Consider the following 25139-nt stretch of genomic DNA (forward strand, 5'->3'; position numbering starts at 1 on the left):
CAGGAGAACTGACAAATTTGAAGAAGCTTCTAAGGGAGGAAATGGGAGCGATAGACTCTCTGGATATCCTTAAAAAATAAGTCCAATTTTTATTCCCCCAGGTAGTTATTCATTATGAACACAGGAAAATTAAGAGATGCATATGGTCTGTTTTATTCCCTGTGTTTTTGGATAAAGAAGAACAGAAACAAGTTTGACACATCAGGAAGAGAACCTTAGTATGGCTAGCTAGAGAGGCCCCAGCAATGATCAGGACCTCTCTGATGCACCGTGGCCTGGTCCTGCTATGCTCTGAATCAACCCCAATAGGAGCCACTTTCCGTGATTGGAAAGATTTGTGTGTGTGTGTGTGTGTGTGTGTGTGTGTGTGTGTGTGTAGGGGGTGTTCTTTTATACACAGAGAAGTTTGTGTTACTTATTTGAGAACACAGAGTTTTATAGCTTGTGTGAAACTATTTTCAGGTTAATTCTCAATTACACCCTTTGCCTTGGAGGGTCAAGTCGTTTGGTTTCCAGCGAATATTGTGGTTGTACCTGTGGTTACCCACTGACTTCTCATCTGCTTTGCTTATCTGATAACAGGCAAATGGGGAAAGAGCTTTTAATATCCCCCAAAAGGGGAAGATTGGTAATTAGTTATTCACCGCATGGAATCAGGCCAGGTCAATTTACTCCAAGAAAGAAAACAATCTGGATATTGGACTTTGGGGTTCCTTTTACACGTTTGGTATTGCTGGTCTCATCTGGATTGCTTTTTGCTCTTCTATCTCTTTTCTTTTCTCTTTTCTTTTCTTTCTTTCTTTCTTTCTTTCTTTCTTTCTTTCTTTCTTTCTTTTCTTTTTTTTTCTTTTTTTAAAGCCATCACTATACAAAAGAGAAAGCAACTTCATCTCCTCCTCCACTCTGCTATTTTCCTGACAGCTCATAAATTTCAGTCCAGCACCCGCCCCGGGATCTGCGGGTCTCCGCCCCGGGGCGTCGTCGGCCCGGCCCATCCCTCCGCACCGAGCAGCAGCGAGGAGATCCTTGAGAAAAAGCAATGGGTGAAGTAACTGAAAGAGCAGCGTAGAAAGCAACAGCCAGAAACGGCGGGGACGCGAGCGGGCGACACAGGAAGGGAGGCGGTGGCGCGGGTCCTGGTGCGCTGCGCGCTGCAGAGACGGAACTTCTGCAAAAGCTGCCTGCCCGCGTTATCAGCGGCGCGCAGGCCTGTGGTTTTCTCGCTCTCGCAACCCTGCTTTAACTGCCGGTTTATTTTTCGACAAACAGGATGCCTCCATCTGAGGCTGTCAGCATCCCAGGCTCATAGAGAGAAAAGAGGTAGTGCAGCCCCACCCTAGAGGCTCGGCGGCAGCGGCGGTGGTGGTGGTGGGGGGGGGGGCGGGAGGGGTGGTGGGGGGGGGGGTGTCTGTTTCAGGAGGCTTCCCAGAGAAGCGACAACCTTGCAGGTGCAGCCGCTGGGAAAGTCAAGATGGGGTGACGAGGCAGGAGGGAGCGAAACCTGGTCCCCCACCCTCCACCCTGTAACTGATTACAGGGCTACGTCTTTGTAAGAATCCGGAGACAGAGAGGCCGAATCCTGGGGGCCAGGTTGGAGATTTAGTTCAATGCTCCTCAAACTTTACTGTGCACACAGATACCACCCCCGCCCCTGATGGGGGAGGTGGGGGCAGGCTTTTATGAAAATGCAGACGGATGCTGCAGGTCTGAGCTGGGGCCTGAAATTCTGCACTCCTACCAAGTTCCCAGGTCATGGTGATGCTGCTGGTCCAAAACCCACATTTGGAATCATAGCAAGGCTTTGGAAGATTCCTGTCCATAAGATTCTCCATAAATTCCTCTGCATAGGGTACGAGCCCCTAGCAGGGGGTACCATCTTACAGTGAATCCTAATGGATGCCCAGCAAGCTGAATGCATTCCTGGTTTAACATCAACCACCTTGCTGGTGGAAAAGGAAATTAATTGCTGCTCTAGAAGGAAGGAAAATTTGAAAGAGTTAAGAGGATTTTAACATCTCAATTGGGAACGCCTTCAGGAATTCAGGAGAGTCTAGGTTTGATTCTGAGCCCACAGACAGTGGGGAAGGGTAGGATGTGACAGATAAATAAAAATTCACACGCAAAACCCCCCAGTCAGTCAGGGTCTTCCTATTCATGCAAACATGTGCATCTCACAGTTGGAATTCTCACGTGTTCACAACATTTCCAGAAGCTGTATAGTTTGAGGCTGTCGTATGGAATTTGGAGACCATATTTAAGTATTCTAGACCCAACTTAATCTCACATTAACTTTAGGATCCTATTGCACACATTTTAAAATATATGTTTTTGAGTTCACATGTAATAAGCCGAAAGTATGATCTTGGATCTGAGAGACCAGACTAGAAAAACCCATTGCTTGTGAGAAAAATCACAAGAAGACTCGCCATCTAGATAGAATGAATAAGTCCCTCCAGAGGTGGTGCTGGCTGTGGGATGTAGAAATACACTCTGCTACATTTTGCCAAACCTTGTAATTGCATGAAGATTCTATTTTGACTTCATCAAAAGCAGTCAAAGGCTTCCTGTTACCAAGTGTTTCTCAAAGTCCTGCCAAAGTTACGGGGTTGTTAAAATGCAGATTCTTGGGCCTCTCATGGTCTGTCAGGCGGTCCCAGGAATCTGCATTTTAACAGGCCCTGCAAGGGATTCATCTGTACTGCCAAATTTTAGGACCCCTCTGGCTGCAAGTTCAAGTCCAACCTGCTGCTGCAGCATTCAAAGATCTGGCTTCAGTTTTGCTGCTGACTAGTGAACCGGAGTGGGCTCTTCATTGCCCATGAGCATCTCTTGAACAAACTCGACCGGCCACCTCATTCATGTCATTTCTTTCATCTTCCCCAACCCTGGATAAAATGACCTCTGCTCCTCTGGGCCCTCTTCAGATCACTGTTTCTTACTTAACAACCAGTCATCCTCCCTGCTTGTGATGCTTCTTACATCTGTGCTGTGCTATTCCAGTACCACGCTATTCACGGACTATTTCTCCTGCTTGGGCAGTAAGCTCCTTGAGGGCTATTCCATGCCACATAATCTTTGTATTTCAGGCCATCTTCTAAATACATATCAACCATTCAGTACATCTGCCAATGGGTCACTGCGAACGTGTTGTACACAGGCACACTGTGGCTCTGGGATCAGAAGAGGCTGGGAAGGGAAATGGGAGTGGTGATGATAGGTTGAGAACCTGGTTATATAGTCATGAAAGACACAGAGGGAGTGAAGAAAAGGGAGTGTGGACCCCAGCCCATCTGCTTGCAGTATAAAGTGGGGAAAGAATTTCTTTTTGTTAAATAGAGTTTCCATTCTACTTGAAACCCAGATTATCAAGTCTATGAACCAAAGGATGGATTTCGTTTTTCACACCCTTGAGTGGCCTCTCCTCACTGTCTCCCCTGCTCCAGTTGACCTCTCTCCTTCCTTTTTTTGCAGCTGTTGGTCAACTCAACAGCAAACTTGAGTTAGAGGAAATTTCATGTGTTACATTTAACCAAACAGAATAAAAGTATTGTAGTACATTAATAATTTAGTAGAAAGCAATAAATACACCTCAGCTTTACTCCTGACATAGCTAGCATTACCACTCGTGCAACCTTGGTTTACTTTCCTAGCCTTTCTATATGTTTTTTTTTTTAAGATTTTATTTATTTATTTATGACAGAGAGAGAGAGAATGAAAGAGAGAGAGAGAGAGAGGCAGAGACACAGGCAGAGGGAGAAGCAGGCTCCATGCAGGGAGCCCGATGTGGGACTCAATCCCGAGTCTCCAGGATCAGGCCCTGGGCTGAAGGAGGTGCTAAACTGCTGAGCCACCCGGGCTGTCCTTTCCTAGCCTTTCTAGATTCTAATATTCTTATTTTTGTTATCTCTGAGCCTCCCTGTTTTTGCTTTCAAACTCAGCATAATATCAGTTTATAAGGCATTGGGTGGCAGATAGGATAATGTATGGAGACCACCTGACAGCCTGGCACACAGTAGGTACTAGTGACCCATAATGCCCTGCTGCTTAGTTCAAGTATACTTCCTGGAGGAATGTTTTCTGGTGTTCCAGGCTACTCCTTGCTTCATGCACCTTCACTGCCTCTCAATCACATGCCCGCCATTGCCCTCCAATCCTTAACTTCTCTCTTAAGGGAATCTTTTGGCCTCACTAGGAATCCCTTCCTTCTTGCATTTAGGCACATCCCTTTGACCTTCTGGTCACTCTCCTGACCAATGTGGTGGTCCCCCCTAACTCTGTTCCTAGGACTCCTGCCTTCTCCTTATCTTCTTTCTCCAGCCTGTGATCTGGTGTCTCTACATGCTGTCTCTGGCCTTGCCTCTTTATGCTGGGTTTTCTTGTCTTTTATCTGTCTTCTTCTTTTCCTCTGATACTCAAAGTCCTTACGATAGTCTTCAGACCATCTGTTTAAGGTGATAGCTTCTTGCTCCACATAGCAAAGAGATTAGGATCCTCTTTTCTATTAAGGTGCTTACAGTAGATACTGGACTGTGAATGTCCCTGGGATCCCCAAATGACCTCTGTGATCATAATTCCTAAGACCTTGCAGGCTTTCCATTTACCTTTTGACAGGTTCTTGCCCTCTGAAGACATGCACAATTGCCTCCCCAATTTCAGGGGAGGGGTCCCACTTTCCAGAAAGTAGAACACTGAGAGGGAATAAAGGGCAGAAACATATCTCTGCAACCATAACCCTGGTGATAATACAAAGTTGGATTTCTCAAGCTTGTCATTATTTACTAGGGCCTGATCATTCTCTGCTGTGGGCGACTGTCCTGTGCATTGTAAGGTATGTGGTAGCGCCTTTTGCCTCAACCTGGCTAGATGCAGGTGCACTTCTCCTGTTCCCTACCACCACCACCACTACCCCCATTGTGGCAACTAAAAATGTCTCTAGACATTGCTGAATGTGCCCCAGGGACAACATTACCCCTTGTCTCTCACCTTCTCCCTCTAGTTATGAACCACTCATTTAAGATATCTGAAAGTGAAAAGCATGGTGAAGAAAATGAGAAAAATAACAAGAAAGGCTAGTATGGGAAGAAGTTCCCAATGTATGGACTAAATAAATGAAAAAGGACTGAACAAGCAGATCCATGGGGAAGGAAGCATGGGAACACACCTTAAGGAAAAGAAAGAAATTACAAATATAAGAAGGCATTTATCTGGACAGATGATCCATTAAGGAATGTTCCAGAATGGAACAAAAAATGAAGCTCAATCTTGATAGGATCCCTTCTAACTGGAAATGTTCCTGTGGGCAAAGCTGAGTGCATCCACGTGACCTGGGCCCAGACCTGGCTGAGGGGCATTTAGGTGCAGAAGGGCTTTGGGGGAATGGTCAGTATGGTCAGGAGCACAGGATATGACAGTTGTTCAGCAGATGCTGATGGTCTTTGAATGGATCAGGGACATATATGCAATGAAATGGAACATACATGCAACATCACCTGGCCAACACTTCAATGAAGAACATTTTCTCCTAAATTGAGAGGTATGCAGAAAGCACGCCAGGTGCCCTGGGCTAGACACCCATGGGACAGTCTGTGTGCCTTCTCGGCTTCTTGGGACTTTGCTGAGAAAGGCAAAACAGAGACCCTAATGACAAATCTGCTGCATTTTATTTACTGAACCTCTTCTGGTTTTCCACTAGTTCTCTTTTTTGGACAGGATAAATATGGTTCAGCTTTCCCATAAAAAAGGTCTTTTTGAATTGGCAATGGAAGAATAGAGGGCATTCTTCCTGTTGCTTTTTGCTTGATGTCTTAGAGGTAACCCAATGGGAAATGGGGTGGATCTCATTATGCATCCTGTGATTAGAAACTCTCTTGGGGCAGCCCAGGTGGCTCAGTGGTTTAGCGCCGTCTTCAGCCTAGGGCCTGATCCTGGAGACCCAGGATCGAGTCCCACGTCAGGTTCCCTGCATGGAGCCTGCTTCTCCCTCTGCCTGTGTCTGTTCCTCTCTCTCTCTCTCTCTCTCTCTCTCTCTCTCTGTGTGTCTCATGACAAATAAATAAAATCTTTAAAAAAAACCTCTCTTGGTCATAAACATTTATTTCTCCGCATAGGTATTCAATTTAAAGCACAAACTAGTTGGGGCATCTGAGTGGTGTGGTCTGTTAAGCTTCCAACTCTGGGTTTTGGCTCAGGTCACAATCTCAGGTTGTGATTTTCAGGGTCATGGGATCAAGCCCTGTCCAAGGTGGGCTCCATGCTCAGCGTGGAGTCTGCTTAAGATTCTCTCTTCCTCTCCTTCTGCCCCTCCCCCCTGACTCTCTCTCTAAAATAAATAAATATTTTTTTAAAAAATAAAGCACTTTCTTACATGCTTCTCCTTGCATACCTGTTCAGCTTCCCACAATGGACATCCACTAGACTTTCCAACCCAACACCTTTTGGACAGAAGTGGAACCAGCCCCATGCTGCCTGCTTCTCTTTACCCTAATATCCCCACATACTCTTTCCTATCCTTAGTTAATCATAGGAGTTTAGAGGTGAACCAACTCTGAATAGAGGTCCTAATTTCTTGCTCCCTGCTGTGGTTGTGTGGCTGGAGAGACTACTGAGGCCTCTTCTGTTCATACCATTGTGGCTTCTACAACTCAGCAGTAAGCATGAAGCTGATGGATTTATCCATCTATCTATCTACCTGCCTATCCAAATATCCATCCATCCATGCATTCATCTACCCATCAATTCATCCATGCATGCATCCATCATCCATGCATCCACCCACTTATCCAAACATACATCTATCCATGCATTCATCTACCCATTAATCCATCCATCCATGCATCCATCCATTCATCCAACCATCCATCCATCCAAACATCCATGCAACCATCCAAACACCTATGCATCCACCCCCCCAAACACTCATCCATCCTTCAATATGCATGCATGCATGCATCCAAATATCCATCCATCCATCCATGCACCCAAACATCCATGCATCCATCTATCCAAATATCCATCCATTCATCCAAACATCTATACATCCATCTATCCAAACATCCATCCACCCATGCATCCATCCATTCATCTGAACATCTAGGTACGCATGCATGCATGCATGCATGCATCCATCTATCCAACATTTGTTTAATGCCCACACCTTTGCCAGGTGCTGTGAAAAAAGAGAAAAAAAGAGAGACATGAGATTATTTCTCAAAGAGTTTGAGTCTCTGGGAGAATACATTTACAAACAGAAAACCTTGAATCACATTTTGGTAAGTACTTCCCTATGTATATGAACTGAATACATAATGGTTAGAACTTGGGATGTGCCCTGTTGCATGAGATCCTGACGGACACCCTAAAAGTCTTGGCCATCACCACATCATTCTGGTAGCCCCATGGCTTCAGGAAGCAAACATAGACTGTGTCCATTTATGTCTGTGATGGGAATGTGGGGACGTCTTGCTCTCTGTTCTTCAGCATTCTCCACAGACACATCCCAGGACTTACAAATGCATAATGACTTCTCTGCACTAAACAATAAGCCCAGTGGCTGGCTTTAATAACCCTGCTACCAGAAATTATGGAAGAAATGGTATTTGTACAGAAGAAGTATTGTCCCAAAGAGAATTCGAAAGTCATAATAGAAAAGTGAAATTGAAATTGAAGATGCTTTTGCATTCCTGAAACTTTTGACTAAATCTTCAATGATCTCCAGGTCCTTGAAATTATCCTTACCTGGTCTTTTTGATTACCTTTCTTCTAGATATCAAGAGTCTTCATCAAAGACATACTGATAAACCCAATATGAAAGAGGAAATAAATGAGTTGTTCAAAATCATGATTCAGAAGTGCAACCCAAGCACTTCAAATAGTTTTGAAACAGTGAGGAGCTCTTTTGTCATCAATTCACCATTCTATTTCTCTTGACATTTGTAATCAGAGGCCAAGATTACTCAATTTTAATTTATTCCAAAGGACATGAGTGGTCCAGGTCACACCCTCTCTAGAAGACTATCTCTTAAGTATGCATAGTTTAGCGGTTAAGCACTCAGGACCCCAAACCAAATGAAGGGGGGAGTCCAATCATGCCACTTCCCAGCTGTGAGAACTTGGATGAGTTTCATGGCAACTCTGTGCCCTAGTCTCTCTACGTAAAGGAAGGAGACTAATTGTCCTCACTGTATAGGTGACAACAGTGATGTGAGTTCCTATCAGTAGGCACTTAAGTCAGGGCCTAGTCTTTAGAAAATGCTGTATAATAGTGCTTGCTCAATAGAACTTGATGTTCCAACAATGCTCTCTCTTCAGTGCTCTCTCTTCACTTCCTATGGGATGACTTCTTTCTTCTGAATTTTAATCATTGTATATGCCAACCAGAGCAACCTGGAGGTCTTGTTCCAGGAGGACCTCTTTTTCTCTCCCTTGCCCTAGAAAAACTATTGAAGATCAGGTTAACAGGCCTGGCTTCTTCTAGAAAGCAATCCCAGTTTACCAATTCTTTCTTGTTTGTTCTCAGCAGACTGGAATCATGGGTGCATTTTATTTTCTCCTCTTAATTATGGGGACATGATGGCTGACTATTCTAATTTCAAGGCCCCTGACCATGGGCTGTCAGTTTTTCTGGATGGCTTAACTCAATCTTGGAAGATGGGTGCAGCAGGGGTCAAACCAGGTATGGTGGATACAAACATGATGGAAAGGATCAGAATTAGCACATCTTTTTGTTTTCTTGGATGACTCATAAATAAATGGGAAGCAACAATAGTGCATCGGTTCCTAAGGTTTCTCTGGAGCAGTAGTTCTCAAACAGGGGTGATTTAATCTCTCAGAAGACATTTGGCAATGTCTGGAGACATTTTTGGTTGTGCTACTGGCATCGAGTGGGTACAAGCCAGGGATGCTGCTGTACATCCTACAATACACAAGACATTTTTCCTTAACAAAGAATGGTCTGATCTCCAGAGTCAACAGTGATGAGGTTGAGAAGCTGTGCACACAGTTAATGGAAGGCAAATTCTCAGCTGCATGATGCCTTTCACTTAGAACATCAGAACCAAAGGGTCTCAAACACCTGCCCTCTCATTATACATGTGGGACGGGGAGCAGAGGATCACAGTGCAAGGTGCACACAGCCCGGAGCCCAGACTCCAAGTCAGCCAAAGGCTCCTCTCCCATGCTCCATGTTACGTCCCATACTTCAGCCACTTGCTGTGGGGAGTAAAATCCGATCCCCAAGGATGCATTAGACGCTCATCTGTGTTCACATGAATGCCAGAATTTGGGTTCACATTGTATATTTGGCTTGCCATGGTGTGTAGAGAGGAAAATAGGAAAATCAAGCAGAATTGTATCTTACTTAAAAAAAAAAAAAAAGGCAAGTCACGTGGGCAGGGAAAGCCATTACCACAGGTAAATTCAACTAGAGTTTAGCACTTGTCAGGCAGCATTCTGGTATTCCTAACTTAGTCCTCACAGTAACCTGTCAGGTGAGCATGAGCATCATCACACTGTTTAGATGAGGAGAGGGGGCCCAGAGAGGGTAAGCAGTCTACATAAGGTGACTCAGCAGAAAAGGCAGAGCTCGTATTTGGAAGAGGCACTCGGATCCCATAGGCTGCATCCATTGCCAGCCTCCTCATGGGGTAGGAGGGAGCAAACCAGAGACACTCCAGCTGGGCTCTGTCTCCCACCAGCCCTGTGGCCTGGGCTGTTTTCTTAACCTAGCTTTGCTTCATGTATCTTTTTTTATTGTTATCAAATGGGGATTAAGAGCTGTACTTATAAGGCTTTCTGTTAAAAGGGATGATGGTGGCAACGTGCCTGATGCCTTGTAAGCACCTGGTGAATGTTGCTTGTCCTTCTCATTACTAAGCAGTGATGAAACTTAATTGTCACCTGACACACAAACTGGAACCCTTCCCAGCAATAGTGCAGAGGGTATGTGACCTGACTGAGCCTGGTGGGGGTGGTGGGGGCTCCTCCCTCTCATCCTCTTGGTCCAGACCCCATCAAGCCCAACAGCTGGAGCTGCCCAGGCTCATCTCTGGAGATGGACGCCAAGGACCCTTCTACTTCTTCCGGCTGCATGATCTTTACTGAAACATGGAATGGATAGATGATGCTGTTTGAAACAATGCTGGCTGCTTCTGTGTGAATGATGGGCTCGAGCCTAACCTGACTTGTTGACCGGGGCAGCTTGTGCCTCAGAGCTGGGGGTCACTGTGGGCCTGGGGGCCAGGATTCCCCAGCAAGATCCAGAGCCTGGCTGAAGGTCAAGTTGAGATCATGGAAGAAAGACAGAGGAGTGAAGAGGGAGGAAGGGAAGCGGGGCCAGGGAGTGGGGCAGGCCCGGGAGTGTGTGCAGATGGCCCTAAATAAGCACTCACGGGCGTTTTCTGAGTCACAAGAATTCCCAAAATATCATCTCTAGTGTACTCCGTGGAGTTTTTATTTCCCTGTCAATTGCACACTCCGCACAAGCAAAGCAACTCTTTTGAGGTAATATAGAATCACCTTTCCAAAGGAGCTTTATTAGTTTACTATTATTTTTTATTGTGGAGAATAATTAGCTTGAGCGCCTTTTAATTTGTTCCCATTAAGATGTTTGCACAGCAGCAATTAGAGCCTGGCGGGCTCCCCGCGATTCTACGTGAGCAGGGGCCTCTCACCGGCTGTGAGCTGGCTTTGGGGGGAAATGTAATTAATTATTGCGGCCATTGCCACGTGGAGCCCAAGGAGAAAGGGAAGGAACTTTCTGTGACTCTGTGGTACTGGTTGTGGGATAATAAGATGAGACATGCCTTTTATACAAATAAGGTTAAAGAGAAAAAGAAAACCTCAAACCCACCTACTTGAAAACAGGATTTGTAATGATGTCAGAGGACTGGTGGCACGGACTTTTGAAATGACAAATGTTCCTGCTGAAGGATGGAGAGACTGCTCTCAAAGGCTCACCAGGGAGTGGGTCTCTTGCTGTGCAACTGGGCCCTGGTGATGTGGAGGGTCCTATTTACAGGAGGGATTGAAGCCATTGCTTGCTGTCTGAGGTGAGTCAATTGCTTCCGGGGAGAATTTTTATGTCAACCATGGGAATAACTGGATAGGAGTCTTTGCTGGGACCTTCACTGGAAACCCTGGCCAAGGTCGGCGTCATGACAGGGCAGGCTCTGGGGGGCTTCCTAAAGGATGAACTCAGGTGTGAGGCCCCTGATGACTGTCCATATCCTTCTCTAGGTTCTATATATGGGCCCCTGGACAGGGACCAGGGTGGAGAAAGAGAGGCAGCTGGGACACAAATATAAGGGGGTGCTGTCTCTCAAGGTCATGCCAGCATGCAGGACCAGCCTTACCTGATCTCAAGAGTGAGTGTCTCTTAAGAGTTTTTGGAAAGTGCCCCCCTGTCTCACTAGAACGCTATCCCTGATGGACTCCCAAACTGATAGATTAAGACAACTGGTTGGGAAGAAAGACTTAGTGATGGTTTCTCCCCACCCAAAACCAGCATCTCACTACCATCTTGAGAACAGGTCTTTCTGGCTCACACTCTGGTTTGAGCACCACCACTGTCTCTTGGGGACTGCCATGGAGTCACATGAATATCTCCCTTGGGGGCAGCTCTGAGGGGGTGGGGCCATGATGATAAAAGGAGTGGGTAAGAGCAGCTCTGACGTCGATGGGAGGGACCTCCAGCCACTGAGTGTGTCCAATGTCATGTAAGCCATTCTGGACCACGGGGGGTGCTGCAGCTTAAAGCCACCTGAGGTTCAGCCACCTGCCCCCCCTCCCATCCCCAACACACACAGTGTCACCTGCTGTCCAGGGACTCAGACCAAGACAATGGTGACCTCCCTACAGGGGGACCGTGGGCTCTGCCGTGAACACCTCCATCTGTACCTGGCTCCCTCACTGACTAGCAGCCTCACCTCAAGCAGGTTAACCAACTTCTGCACGCCACACTTCCCTCAATAAAACCAGATTAGTAATGAGAATTCCTACTCATAGGTTTGTGAGAAGAATTTAATGAGCTAACAGAAGAAAATGCTTGGCACCATGCCGTGGTGGTGCATAGTTTATGCTCAATAAATAACAGCTTTACTCTGATCAGCTTAATGCTGGTAAGCTCAGCCCTCTGCCAAGAAGCACTAAGATCATTAATGCGTTGCCACTTGGTGAGAGAAGTCGACCCAATTGTGCATCCTAGCACATACCTGGCTCCTGGCACAGCTACAGGGCCATGTTCTGGGCTTAGCAGAGGTTACTTTCCTGCCGTAGCCTCTGATCTGTACACCTTCTTCTACGTGTCCACTGCTTCATACATTTCATCTCAAATCCTCTTGACAGCCATCCAAGGTAGGGATCACTGCACCCACTTTACCGATGAGAAAGTTGGAATTTGCAGATCTGGGTAGTTGGCTTCGATTCACACGGGTAGTAAGTGCTGGTGACAGGATAGAAACCACCCCCCTGACCCCAATCCCCTGGGCTCCCTGCCCCATGACCCACACCCTCTGGCCAGGCCTGTATTTCTGGTCTCCCTATCAGAGACAGCTCACCGAAAAGGGCCTGGTGGTCGGTCAAGCACACATGATTCCTTCTGGAGTGAAGTTTATGCTTAAACATCAATCGAAGCCTCCAGATGAAAGAATACAGGTGTGCTTGCAGAAGCTGAGTCCCTGGTAGCAAGTATCTGGACACTTTCGGTGTCAAATTGAGGTATTCTTGGAGGGGGAAGAAGAAGCATCACAACTTGCACTTTTAGGTGCATCTTATTTTTAGGATGTGTTTAATAAGGCATGCACCGTAATTACATCAGTATGGTCCTACAGGCATGTCATTTATAAGTAAATAACTATGCATAGATTCTGAGGCATGTTAATTAAGTTTTATTTGTATGTCACATGATCAAAAGACTTTGGAAATGACTCGACTTTCAGAAGTTCCTGTTCCACCTATGAAAAGCTTTGTCCAATTCAGTACACCAGGGGAAGAAATCCCAGCGGGTTCTCTAAGGCACACGGATTTTTAACGTGAGTCTCTGGGAGTGTTCGTGTGTGTGTGTGCACGTGGATGTGCACACAAGAGAGACAGAAAGAGCAAGAGAGGAAAAAGCCTTTATTTCTCTCGAGAGAAGCTGCTTGAGAGGATGGGTGCTTTGAATCAGGAGTGCTGTGAGGACATATATCCCTGATGGGAGGTGTAGCCTGGGTTCAAATCTTGCGGGAAGATGGCATTCTCGCACTTCCCGGGGGTTCCTTCGAGAGCTGGGGGCTGGCAGCGTTGGCCAAAGCCATCTCTCACCCCTCTGGGTGAACATGCACACTTGTAGTTCCTCTGGTTATTCAGATTTCACCAGAGACTCTCATTAAAACCAACCTGGTTAACCCTAAAATTGCTTAAGGGGGCCCTGGGTATGTGGTGGGTAGCTTACCTAAGGCATGGCTGGGTGTGTTGGGTAAAAAAAAAAAAGAACATTCAAACCACAGAGTGAGCGAGAACATCCAAATCACACCAGGGCAGAGGAGGCGCTTCTGCAGAGAGATTCATTCCTAATGTGCCCCTAAGCCGCGGGCTCCTATAAACTGCTCGACTTGATGTTTCCCCACAATGAAAGGGATTTAGCCTGTAAAGGGCTGTGGTGTCTGACCGATGAGAAGAGTAATTAAGGAGGATTAAGAGAGGTGTCTGCTAATCAGAGAACCCCAAGTGGAATCTGCCTCCTATGTCCAGTGTCTCCAAAACTCGGGGCGGGCAGGGGGGACAGGAGCCAAGCAGATCCAGCTGCTGGTTCTAACTCAGGTCCTGACCAGCTGTGACACCTTGGAAAGGTGAATGTCTCTGGGGCCCTAAGGCAGAGAGAGAGAGTATACTATGTATCATCTATGATACATACAATTGCATTTAGAGACGTCTATGGTTACATAGTTTCAAATGCCAACTGGCACTGCATAGGGCAATAGAGAACTATATGCAGGAGTAACTTAGAAAGCCTCATACAGGATCATGTTTCATCGTTCATTTGTTATTTAAACAGATTCACCCATCTTTCTGATACAATGAGCTCTTTGGAACACAACTCAGTGGGAAGTGGGAAATGTATGGGAGGCATAACTTCTTTTTTTAAAAATATGAAGCAATGAGGTTGGGTGATTGACAGCTGAATACAATTTCCATTGTTGGCATTTGTACCTCCTCACATGACCCCACCCCCCCTGCACAGTCCTAATATTTGTTTAATAATTGTTCCTCTGCTCTAGAACTTGGGGAGTAATAGCCATTCTGATCTTTATTTTATTTTTTTTTTAAAGATTTCATTTATTTATTCATGAGAGACACAGAGACACAGAGAGAGAGGCAGAGACACAGGCAGAGGGAGAAGCAGGCTCCCCACAAGGAGCCCGATTTGGGACTCGATCCCGGGACTCCAGAATCACGCCCTGGGCCGAAGGCAGACTCTCAACCCCTGAGCCACCCAGGCGTCCCGATTCTGATCTTTATAAACAAACAGTAGGTTCAATAATAGTAACGTTGGAGCTTGAGTTTCTGTTCACACCTGTCAGGAGCTTATGTAATTTCATTTCCCCCCCCCCCCCCCCCCCCCGCCCCCGGCCACCGCCCATCCCATTCCCACCGTATTATGTAAAAGCTGGGACAGGAGAGAAGACTCCTGAAGCATAGAACTATTTTTCCTTCCTCACAGATCCTCCAGATTTTTTTTCCCCCACAACATTCCATTTATACACAGAACTAAACAGACAAGCACAGAGTCACTATTGCGGTTAGAAGTTGGCAGCATGGGAAAAGGGAGGAACAGGTGGGGAACTGGGTGTCGTTAAAAAAATACAGCCCCCCCCCCAAACTGGGGTGCCTGGGGGGAACTTGGTCTGCTTCAATCCAAGAGGAATCAGAAGATCAAAAGTGGTTTGGGAAAGCCAGAACCATCAGGGATAGAGGGAGGAGGAAGGTCCAGGAGGAGAGGGGGCTGTTTGGAAACTAGGGTGAAGGGATTGCCCTCACCCTGCTGGGATCCCCCCAGTCCCTCCAGCCTGGCAGGAAGGGGGCAGCATGCAACCCCCATGGGCAGGTCTGGGGCTGCCAGATGCTCCAGGAAGGGGGCTGGAGGGGGCTCACAAAGGCTTGCCCTCCAGAGATGACGGCACTGTCCCCAATTTCTCTGCCAGGGAGCAGCGGTCCTTGACCTCCTCGTAGCAGTTTGCTTGTAACCCATTCGCATGGGTTTTATACATATACGCAGTTCCTGATTTTTACACATTATGCGCTTGCAAAGTGGGTCAGTGTCAAGTCCAGCTATGACTGCTGGGGAGGTGGATGGGGCTGCACAGAGGCTGCCGGCACACAGTGTGGAATGAGGGGCTTGGTGCACGTAGTTCAAAGGTCAGTAGAAACTATGTGATAAAGGGCAGCAAATTGCGGTTGGTGTTAAAACTGATCCCAGAAAAAATAATGGCCCCAGGCCAATGTATTTCAGTTCATCAAACTTCTCCTTAGCAAAGATTTTTAAAAATTTTTCTTTATTTATGAGACACACAGAGAGAGGTAGAAACATAGGTAGAGGGAGAAGCAGGTTCCCCGAAGAGAGCCCTATGCAGGACTCGATCCCAGGACCCCAGGGATCATGCCCTAAGCCAAAGGCAAACGCTCAACCACTGAGCCACCCGGGCATCCCGCTTTTGCACATTTTGAGGCTAAAATAAAAAATAACCATTGAAGGATATGTGTGCTAAAATTTTTTGCATTGCAAAAGGAGATTGCTTCTACCTTGAGCAATGAGAGAGCAGCTCTGACAACCTGTTTAGCCTCCCTTAGGAAGCTCGCTCCAGGGTGGCCCGTGACCACAGAGTACCATGCAGTACGTATGGGATTCTAAGTGATTCATTTGCTCTTTTAAACATGCCCTTATCTGGCAAACTGACTGTAATATTTTCTAGATATTTCTTTAAGATCTAATAATGGAAAAAATACTGTCTGAAATCCTATACATCTCCAGAAGAACCTAAGCATTGTTCAGAACTAATATAGCTCTCAAGGAAAGGGAGAGACAGAGCCTTGCTTTGGAAGCAAGTCTTGCAAGTCCTGCTTCCAGGCTATACTGGATTGATCGCTTGTCTTACGATTTCGTTCTCCATCAGAGATCAGAAAAGATTCTTTTTAGGGGTCGTAGTCTTTGCAGAGGACATCTCAAATACCAGGATAGCTAGCAAGGAAGGTAAAGTAGAAGCTTTGCAAAATGTCAGAGCCATCATGTAGTTCTTTCTTTCAATTGAAAGGGTTTCAAGATTTGGCAAGTCGAGTCCTTGATTTAGAATCAATTTAGCATGGACTGCGAGTTTATACAAAGAAGCATCAGTTTTAAAATCAGGAGAGCCGTTGGGTAAACCTAACTAGCCAACTAAGATTTCTATTTTGGGTGACCTTTTACATTTGGGCTCCTAAAATGCCTGGGAGAGCACGCTATTGAGAAAGGAGTCCATGTGAAAATAGACACATGTGGACCATGGACCGCGAGGACATTGGCATACACAAAATCAATGACTCTCTAAGCACGCACCGATCTTACAGCACAACAAAATGAAAGATTTATGTTATTTCACATGTCACGGAGAAACTGAAAAAAAATATATATGGTCTTAATGAAGCATTGACTTGCAGGGAGATAGCTCTGCATCGGAACTGAGGAAGCAGACAGGGCCAGTCATTATGAAGTAGAAATAATCTATCACTTGCAGAAATACAAGGTGGGAATAAGTGCTCTATCTCCTAGATAGAGGGTTATTATCTGGCTCTCATAGTTCCATCAAAGATAAAAATATCTTGAAGTAGAGTTTAAGGAGGGCAACTTAAAAGGAATAAATGCCCTCTCAAGAAATTCCATAGAAAAGGATTTTCTCTTTAAAAAAAAAAAAATAAATAAATAAAATAAATAAATAAAGTTGTGGGGTGTTGGGCCATGGGGTTTGAGGATGCAGAAGAGTGAGGGCCAGGGAAAAGTGAGCTATTTCCAGTTACAGGCAGATACGCCAGCTCCAAGGCCAGGTGTGGTGGCTCTTATACGAGCAACATGCCTGTGGACAAGACGCTGTGTGCCTTTCTTCTCTCGCAGGGGAGGCAAATGTGATCCTGTCTTTGGCAAAGAACATAGGTGTGGCCTCGACTCCATTCAGCAGCTCCCGGCCCTGCCCCATCCCATCTCTTGCTTGTTTTGCTGTCAGTAAAGCAGGAATAAATATCGCCTTGCCCCACCCTGACCTTCCATCCACAACTTAGAGAATTCGGGGTTTCTCTGTGTGTATTTTCAAGGCACTGCTGACACGGAAAGGGTTGGGACAAATGAGATGAGATGTCATCGGGAGGCAGTCGGTCTAGAAGCAGCTTTGGCTGTCATAGCAGATGCTGCACGGAGGTCCAGCTCCCTTCCCCTCTGCTCTCCTCTGCTCTTAGGGCGGGAAAGAGACAACTCCTCTGTCCCAGGCACCTGCCAGCTACAGGCCTTGTGACATGGGTCTGGCCTACAAGATATATAAGGGGAAGTTTGCAGAGAAGGGCTTCCTTTCCTGAAGAAAAAGAGCCTCACAAAGAGAAGGGGTTGAGGCCTTGCATCTCCTTCCTGCCTGGACAGATCTGAGGCCAAAACACAGGAGCATCCAGGCCCCACTGAACTAGCCGTGGGGCCGTGCTCCTGAACTGCCTGCCACAGGAGGCAAGCCAATACCCAGCCACCCAAGCCACGAGAGTCAGATTTTCCTAAATGCGCAGCCAAACTTAATTCTCACTGATAAACCCTAGCAAGAGCTTTACACGTTTTTATGTCACTGTGGTAAAATGCATCACTGCCATCATCTTTTGGATTCAGGGCTCATTCCTCTATCTCAACTCCTCTCTCCCTTCTCGGCCTCGTTCGGTGTTATCAGGAGACGAGAGGGGAAGAGGGACAGCGAGAGACTCACAAAGCTGAGAGAGCATGAGGGTGTGTCTCTCTGACAAAGGGGGGAGTCTGCAATCCAGAGGAGTGACCAAGCCGACTTTTCCAGCATGCCAAAGGGTTTTGAGTGAGGGTTTTGAATTATTTTTTTTTCTTTTTTAAGATTTTATTTATTTATTTATTCATGACAGACATGGAGAGAGAGAGAGGTAGAGACATAGGCAGAGGGAGAAGCAGGCTCCCTGCAGGGAGCTCGATGCAGGACTCGATCCCAGGACCCCAGGATCACGACCTGAGCCGAAGGCAGATGCTTAACCACTGAGCCACGCAGGTGTCCTGAGGCTTTTGAGTTCTGTTTCCTGTACAGGAACCACCACCCCTAGTTCTCCTAAAGCTCTCCCTGGTTATGTTCAGGATCTGTAAAGCTCTTAAAGGAAAAGCTTCCTTTTGACAGCTCTGGGCCATCATAGTTATGACATTTTTTTTTCTTTTTTTTCTAAAGGGTAAGGGACAGGACATGAAAGACACATTTCTTAAGGCTTATTTTACTCAGCAAAATAGGGTAACGCAGGGAATTGGTGGCACCAAAGCTAAGGGATGGGGGGACCTCAAGGAACCAGAGCTGCAGGGAAAGTGTTTTGCAGATCGTGATATTTGTTCAGGTAGCAGGGCAGCTTCTGGAGAATTCTCTAAAGAGTAGGAGTTGGAACATTTTTTGAGCCAATGTGGGAAAAATGCTTCGCGTGGGTGAAATGGTCGGATGACCATTTCCTATCAGGAAGTAGAATAATAATTAAAAGTAAAAAAAAAAAAAGTCACTTCGTGTTGTGAAGCTGTGAACATTTGTGATGTGCCTCAGTCGCTCTCTGGCGCGTTCAAAGATTTCGAACAGGAACTCTGTTAACTCGGAGGCAAGCGTGTCCAGAACATCACTAGCCCCTTTTGTAGAACCCGAAGGAGAGACAGACATTTAATGACTCATCTAGGTCACTAGGAAGCTACCTGAGAAACTGAAAATGAGCTCGAGCTTCCTGTGCTGGCTTCTGCTGCCTCCCTCAACCAGAGGAGCGGGGTTGGGGTGGGGAGGGGGGGAGGGGGGGGGTGGGGGCTGCCCTTCTGGGCTTTGGTAAAAGTACAGGATCAGAAATGTCGTGAGAAGCACGGAAGCAGGCAGCCTCTTGGTGGCCTGGAGGACTCGCGTGTGCTCCAAGGGCACATGGCTTTTACTCTAAGAAGGACTTTGAGGAAAAGAAAGTGACACCGGGACTCTCAAGGAGGAGACACAGCTGCCAAGATTGAGGTCACAACACGTTCCCAATAACCTCCACACTCAGAAGCTACCCTTGTTCAGCCGAGCTCTATCCAGGGCCCAGGCTCGTCTTCCGTCCTCTGTGTGGGTCCTTGCGGTAAAGCAAGGGTGACCTGCCCATAAGAAAAGCCATCAGGCTGACTTACTTAGCACCCCCCCAGCCCACTGGGGTTCTTGCCACTTGACCTTTGCCCATGCTGTACGGCTGTACCCCCTTCCACCAAGGCCACCCTTTCCTTTCCCCAGTCCCTGTGTCACTTTCTCCAGGGAGCCTCCCCTGGCATCCTCTGGGACCCTGTGACCTCTGTATTCCCACAGTGTCATCTGAGATCACCCCACATGGATAGCCAAGGCTAACATTTACTGCCCGTTTGTGGGATTGTGCCGAGCTCTTTGCACAGGTTACTTAATTCAGGCCACACAACTACTTTCCCAAGAGGAACTACTACTACTACGTTTTGTGGACTAGGAAACCGAGGCTCGGGGATCCCCGGGTGGCGCAGCGGTTTGGCGCCTGCCTTTGGCCCAGGGTGCGATCCTGGAGTCCCGGGATCGAGTCCCACGTCAGGCTCCCGGCATGGAGCCTGCTTCTCCCTCCTCCTGTGTCTCTGCCCCTCTCTCCTTCTCTCTCTCTCTCTCTCTCTCTCTCTATGTCTATCATAAATAAACAAATAAATATTTTTAAAAAAATAATATTTAAAAAAAGAGAAACTGAGGCTGCAGAGGGAAACTACTTGGTTGGAGTCAGGAGAAGAGAAGTCCATCATCACTGGGCTGTGTGCTCCGCATCCACCCGCCTCCCCCCACCCCCCTTCTTCCAACATCGCCTATTCCCATAAACTCCAGGCCTCTGTCCTCTACCTTGTGCCCAGCCAAACCCTGGTTGTTCTAATAAAGTCTCTGTGTGTGGCGGCCTCCGCATCATACCCAACCTCACTTTCTCACTGCAGGCCCAGGTCTTCTCTCAGCACACACTTCAGACCTATTTCAAGGGAACAAAGGAATCTCCCAGCTACTAATTTCTTTCCAAAAGCTCCCAAAGGCTTCTTGCCTAGTTTAGCTCCTGGATCAGCGGCCGTTTCTGCAGATGCTCCTGCTACAGGTTGTTGACTGCGCCTGCACTCGGTGTGTGAGCAGGTGCAGGGCCTCCTCCGTCCCCCCCCCCCCAACCCCTCTGTCCCTAGGGTTCTGAAATACGGGGACAATCCCGCTTCAGGGAGCAGAACCCAGGCATGGCTTCTTTGGGAGACTGCTTTCTGCTCTTTTAAAGCTTAAACATTTCAGAATTGCTTCATCATTTCCAAAGGTTTGTTAGCGTGCAAAGAAACGAAATGGCGAAGGGTGTGATTATGACTTTAGATGGATTTTTAGCACCTTTTTTTTTTCTTAGTTTCAAAATGCGTGGGCAGTTTGAAGACATGAGGCTCCGTTTTGTACAGAGGGGGCTCGGGTCTGATTCTTCAACATCTGGGAGAGCAGCTCAGAAGGGCACCATGTCCTTGTGGGCCCGAGGGAGTCAGACCTGCTAAGAGGCACGTCGTGGGCTGCCCCGCGTCCCCTCCAAAATTCCTGTGTTGAAGTCCTGACTCCTAACACTTCAGAACGCGACTGTGTTTGGAGATTGGGTTTTTACAGAGGTGATGGCTACTAAATGAGATCGGATGCCAGAGGTCTGGTGTCCTTATAAGAAGGGGAGATTGGGACACAGACACCCATGGGGGAAGACCACATGAGGACACAGAGAGGAGCCAAGGAGAGAGGCCTTGGAAGAAACCAATCCTCCTGACACCTTGAAACCTTCAATAATTAAAGCTACACGGTGATTCTGCGTGAGACTTCTGGCCCCCAGCATCCTGAGACAAGGTGCTTCGGAGGCTTAAGCCACTCGGTCTGGGGTACGTTGTTATGGCAGCCCCAGAAAAATCACACAGGCCTCATGCATTTTAACTATGGGTACCCGGTTTAATCTATGGCTTTCTGTGATCCCGACTCTTCAGTCGAGCCAGAGGGGATGCTAACAGAGGAGCGCGCTTCATACATTCAGGGCTGCCATTCCCTTTGAAAGACACCTCCAAGAAGACAGTGGTGAGTCAGCCTTGCTGAGATTTCTACCTGTGGTTCTAGGAACTCCGAGGCATATTAGCATTCAGGCTTTGCATAGACCACTAAGCCACTTCTAAGAGCAAGGCTACCTGAGGGATTTTGCAAGAGTATACGTGTGCCACCGCTTTCCCTTTCCACACGTACCGCCGCTCTTCGGGCCGACACCTTGCACCCCGTGAGAGGACACGAGCTGGGGTTCTGCAAGAACGTCCCGTCGCGAACCACAGGTGTTCATCCCAGGCAATTTTCATCGCATCTTCCCTCCTCACCCAAGCAAACGAAGCGAGAGCCTGGTGCGGTGTGGTGGGAAAGGAGCGGTGCTCTCTGTGGTTGACCACATTCGCTTTGCATGCCCTCTTTCAGACCCTGGCTTGCCTCTCACACACAAGGGAACAATGGGGTGCTTGGTCTCACGCCTCTCCCTCCACCCCCCATGGTTCACATGGGTACCTCGCCCAAAATGAGTTATGCGTTTCCTTCTGTGAGGATTGCACGGACTGATAAAACACCATCCCAGGAAGAAAACAAGATGTTGTTTTCCCCCTCCAGCTCCTAGCTGCAGTGGGTGTGTGTGTGTGTGGGGGGGGCACTCACTATAAATTATACGTAGCCAGGAGTGAGTGTGAGCCTGAGCACCACTGATGGCCAGTCTATGGGAATGCAGTTTAAGAACTCAGAACAATCTGTTGGAGGTGACCAGATGCGATTCTCCTAGCAGCACGCTCTCAGGCGGGGCCCAAATGGCACCAAAAGCAGTGCCACTTAGGGGGGCACTTGACGGGATGAGCACTGGGTGTTATTCTGTATGTTGGCAAATTGAACACCAATAAAAAATAAATTTATTATTAAAAAATAAAAATTAAAAAAAAAAAAAAAGCAGTGACATGCTGTCTCCTCTCTGGCGCCCCTGAGTGTGCATGCCTAACCCGGGCAGTGGTGGATCACCTTGATAAAAGTTAACTGGGAAATTGCCAAGATTTCGCTTTGGTTCTCTGACGTTAAATCTCGATATGATATTATTAAGTAAGAGATCATAAAAGCCCCCAAGTTCCTTTTCCTGAGCTGAAGGGGTGCACAATCAAAAAGGCCTTTTTCCATCAGGCCTTCTGAGACCCGATTGGGCTCTCGGGGCTCTCTCCGCACCTGCTCCCTTGAAAGCAAACTGCCCCTTTGCCTGACCTGGGCCAGCTGGGTGACTTCCATCAGCACAGGGGCCACGTCAGAGCCTGGGCGCTTTCTATTTCCTGGCGCTCGAGCAGGTCCCTGGGTCCCTTCCCCGTCTCTGCTGTCTGGCCAGTAAGGACAACGAACTTCACAGGCAGCCCCGCTCCACGCACACAGTCCGATCTAGGGCCCGGTGGAATGTTTTCAAATTTCCTGCATCTGCCTTCCTGAGTTGATAAAATAGGAAACAATAATCGCCGGGAGGGTATTGAAAGCAGAGTAAAGGCAGGAAGATCTTTCTGTCTGTTATTCTACAAATATTGCTTCCTTTTCTTGTTCGTGGCCCAGAGGAAATGCAGCCAGGGAGCAGTTCACAGCTTCTCACCAGCGGCCGCCGTCTCTGCCACGGGAGCCCGGCGCGGCTGCAAGGACGTGTGACTCACGCACGTCGCATGATTCAACTTCACTAAAATGTCCTCAGCTGCCAGTAAAGAAGCACTTGCAAACCCTCTAATTTGAAGCTTTGAATCGGTTAATGACTTGCTTTCTTCCCCTTCTCCTGAAATCCTCCCCCACCACCCTCAACACACACACACACACACACACACACGCACGCACACACACACACACACACACAAGCTTTGTCAAGTTTTTACATTTCAGGGACCCGGAAACACAGAGGCTCTGTGGCATTCACAACAGCATTTGTTGTGACAAAGTGGCTGGCAGGCCTCTGCATTCCCCTGCTCATTTGGCTGTATGAATAAATAATGAGTCACAGATACTATTTGGGTGCGCGCGCGAGTTTCTAGCCAGAAAATTAATTATTCCCCCGTCCCGTCCCACTCCACGCCGGCTGTGCCAAACCATCAAGCCACATTTCGCAGGCGTTGGTCAGAGTGCGTGCCCCGACACACTGCGATGGCTTCATGACATTTTTATGTCATTATTTTTGTTTGCTTAAGCACGGCCCTCTTTTCCCACCAGCGATACGCAGAAGGCACATGCACACACGGACCCACACACTCCTGGCTGTAGCCTCCCTGCAGCTTTGCACATTTCGAGAGGCCGCTTGCAAAACTGCAGACGGGTTTTCCGCACTGGCTGTTCCTATTAGGAAGCGCACAATCTAATGACCCTGAGCTGCGACAACGCTTGACTTAGGAAACGTCTTCATTGCTCTCTGCGAGAGAGACCTCTGCACACGACAGCTTGCATTTTTTTTTTTTCCTCTTCCCTTGAAAGAAGATGCTGGCCTGCCTCTGTGCAACGGGAGGCCACAGGGAACAGGAGCGCGGCCCCATCTGGGTGGTTGTAACGCAGACAGATGTGCCTGTCTCCTGCTCTCTCTGCCTTTAGGGGACAACGGAGCTGCCACTGGGCCCCTGAGGTCCCCAGCCTGGTCTAGCGTGTGTCTGCCAGCCTCCCTCCGCCTCCTGCCCCGCGCTGGCCCCGGCCCCCCCCTCCCTGGCCAGCTGCACATGTGCCCCCTGGAGCCCGGGGCAGGCTGCGATGCGGGGCGGGTGGCAGGCCAGGTGGGGGACACTCAGCCACAGTCCTTGCAGGCAAAGGGGCAGGAAGCAAAACCCGGAGAGCTCCTTTGCAAGCTCTCTCTAATCTCTAGGACTTTAATCAGGAGCAGCCCAACTTACTTGCACTTGACAAAGTTCTCACACACCGACCGAACACTTCAACAGCTTAGCTAAGTATTTATTAAAACATTGCTGAAGAGCTGCCATCTGATGAATAAGTAATCCAATAGCCTTGTAATCATACGCCCGCGTTTGAATTCTTTCCACAAAACAGACGGGGAAATCGGCCCCAGCTCCTGAGCACCGGGTCCCAACAGGCTGCCATTTCGTTATCTGCAAAGCTGAGCCCAAGTAGGTATCAAAAGACCAGAGCGTACTCACCTCTCATGAAGCACTGTGGGTATGAAGGAAATGACTCAAATATGCTGTCTGAAGCCATCGCTTCCTCCTGAAAATGCACCCTCTTCTGAAGGCGGGGGATTCAATGATTTCTTTTACCTTTGGAGTGAAAACCAAGAAAGGTCACTGTTGCAACCTCATGCCCAACCATGGCTCCTTGCACCTTTTTTTTCTCCCCCCATCCCTCTGGGGCTCCCCGAGCCCTATGAAAAAAGGTACCTTTGCGAAAACAAATATTCAAATTGTTCAAGATTTAAAAAAAAAAAAAAAAAAAGCGGCGCCTTGGCTGTGGGTTGGTGATGCTCACCACTCTGCGAAACCCTGTGGTTTGCAGTCAGTGTGGTTCGTCCTGCTTGCTGACCACTATGCCGGGCGCAGACTTCTGACACTGCCAGCCTACCCAACTTGTGGTTCTGTGGTTGTTTATGAGGCCCAAAGAAGTTTTCACACAACCCAAATTACAAATTTAACTGTTCCCCTTTCCACAGCCCATCTTAATTGGTTCTTGCCAACCATGTGACTTAAGTGATGTCAATTTTTTTTTTTTTAACTTTCTGAGCCATGCCCTTCCTTCCCCCCACCTGCCCTCCTCCAGGCTGTGCAAGAAAATAGCCGAGTAGAGTTTGCAAGAGAGGGGTTGTAGAGAAAAGTGACTCAGTCTCTTATTATATCGATGGTCTTTGCTGATTTAGTACAA

The 25139-nt window shown here is 47.6% G+C and overlaps 1 protein-coding gene across 4 annotated transcripts in view; it reads right to left on the minus strand.

Moving 5' to 3' along the window:
• Nucleotides 1-24885, minus strand: part of RUNX1 (RUNX family transcription factor 1) — a 249211-nt gene extending 224326 nt beyond the window's left edge. For 2 of the 4 annotated variants that reach the window (XM_038581437.1, XM_038581436.1), the window contains exons 1-2: nt 24662-24885; nt 24425-24541 (exon numbers count right to left, since the gene is read on the minus strand). In XM_038581437.1, the coding sequence (XP_038437365.1) occupies nt 24425-24482 (58 nt within the window). In that variant the 5' untranslated portion in view covers nt 24483-24541; nt 24662-24885. The remainder of the gene's footprint in view (nt 1-24424; nt 24542-24661) is intronic. The other 2 variants (XM_038581435.1, XM_038581434.1) reach the window with 2 other exon arrangements.
• Between the last annotated feature and the right edge of the window lie 254 nt (nt 24886-25139).

The sequence above is a fragment of the Canis lupus genome, chromosome 31 (genome assembly GCF_011100685.1).
Source record: "Canis lupus familiaris isolate Mischka breed German Shepherd chromosome 31, alternate assembly UU_Cfam_GSD_1.0, whole genome shotgun sequence".
Classification (NCBI taxonomy): domain Eukaryota; kingdom Metazoa; phylum Chordata; class Mammalia; order Carnivora; family Canidae; genus Canis; species Canis lupus.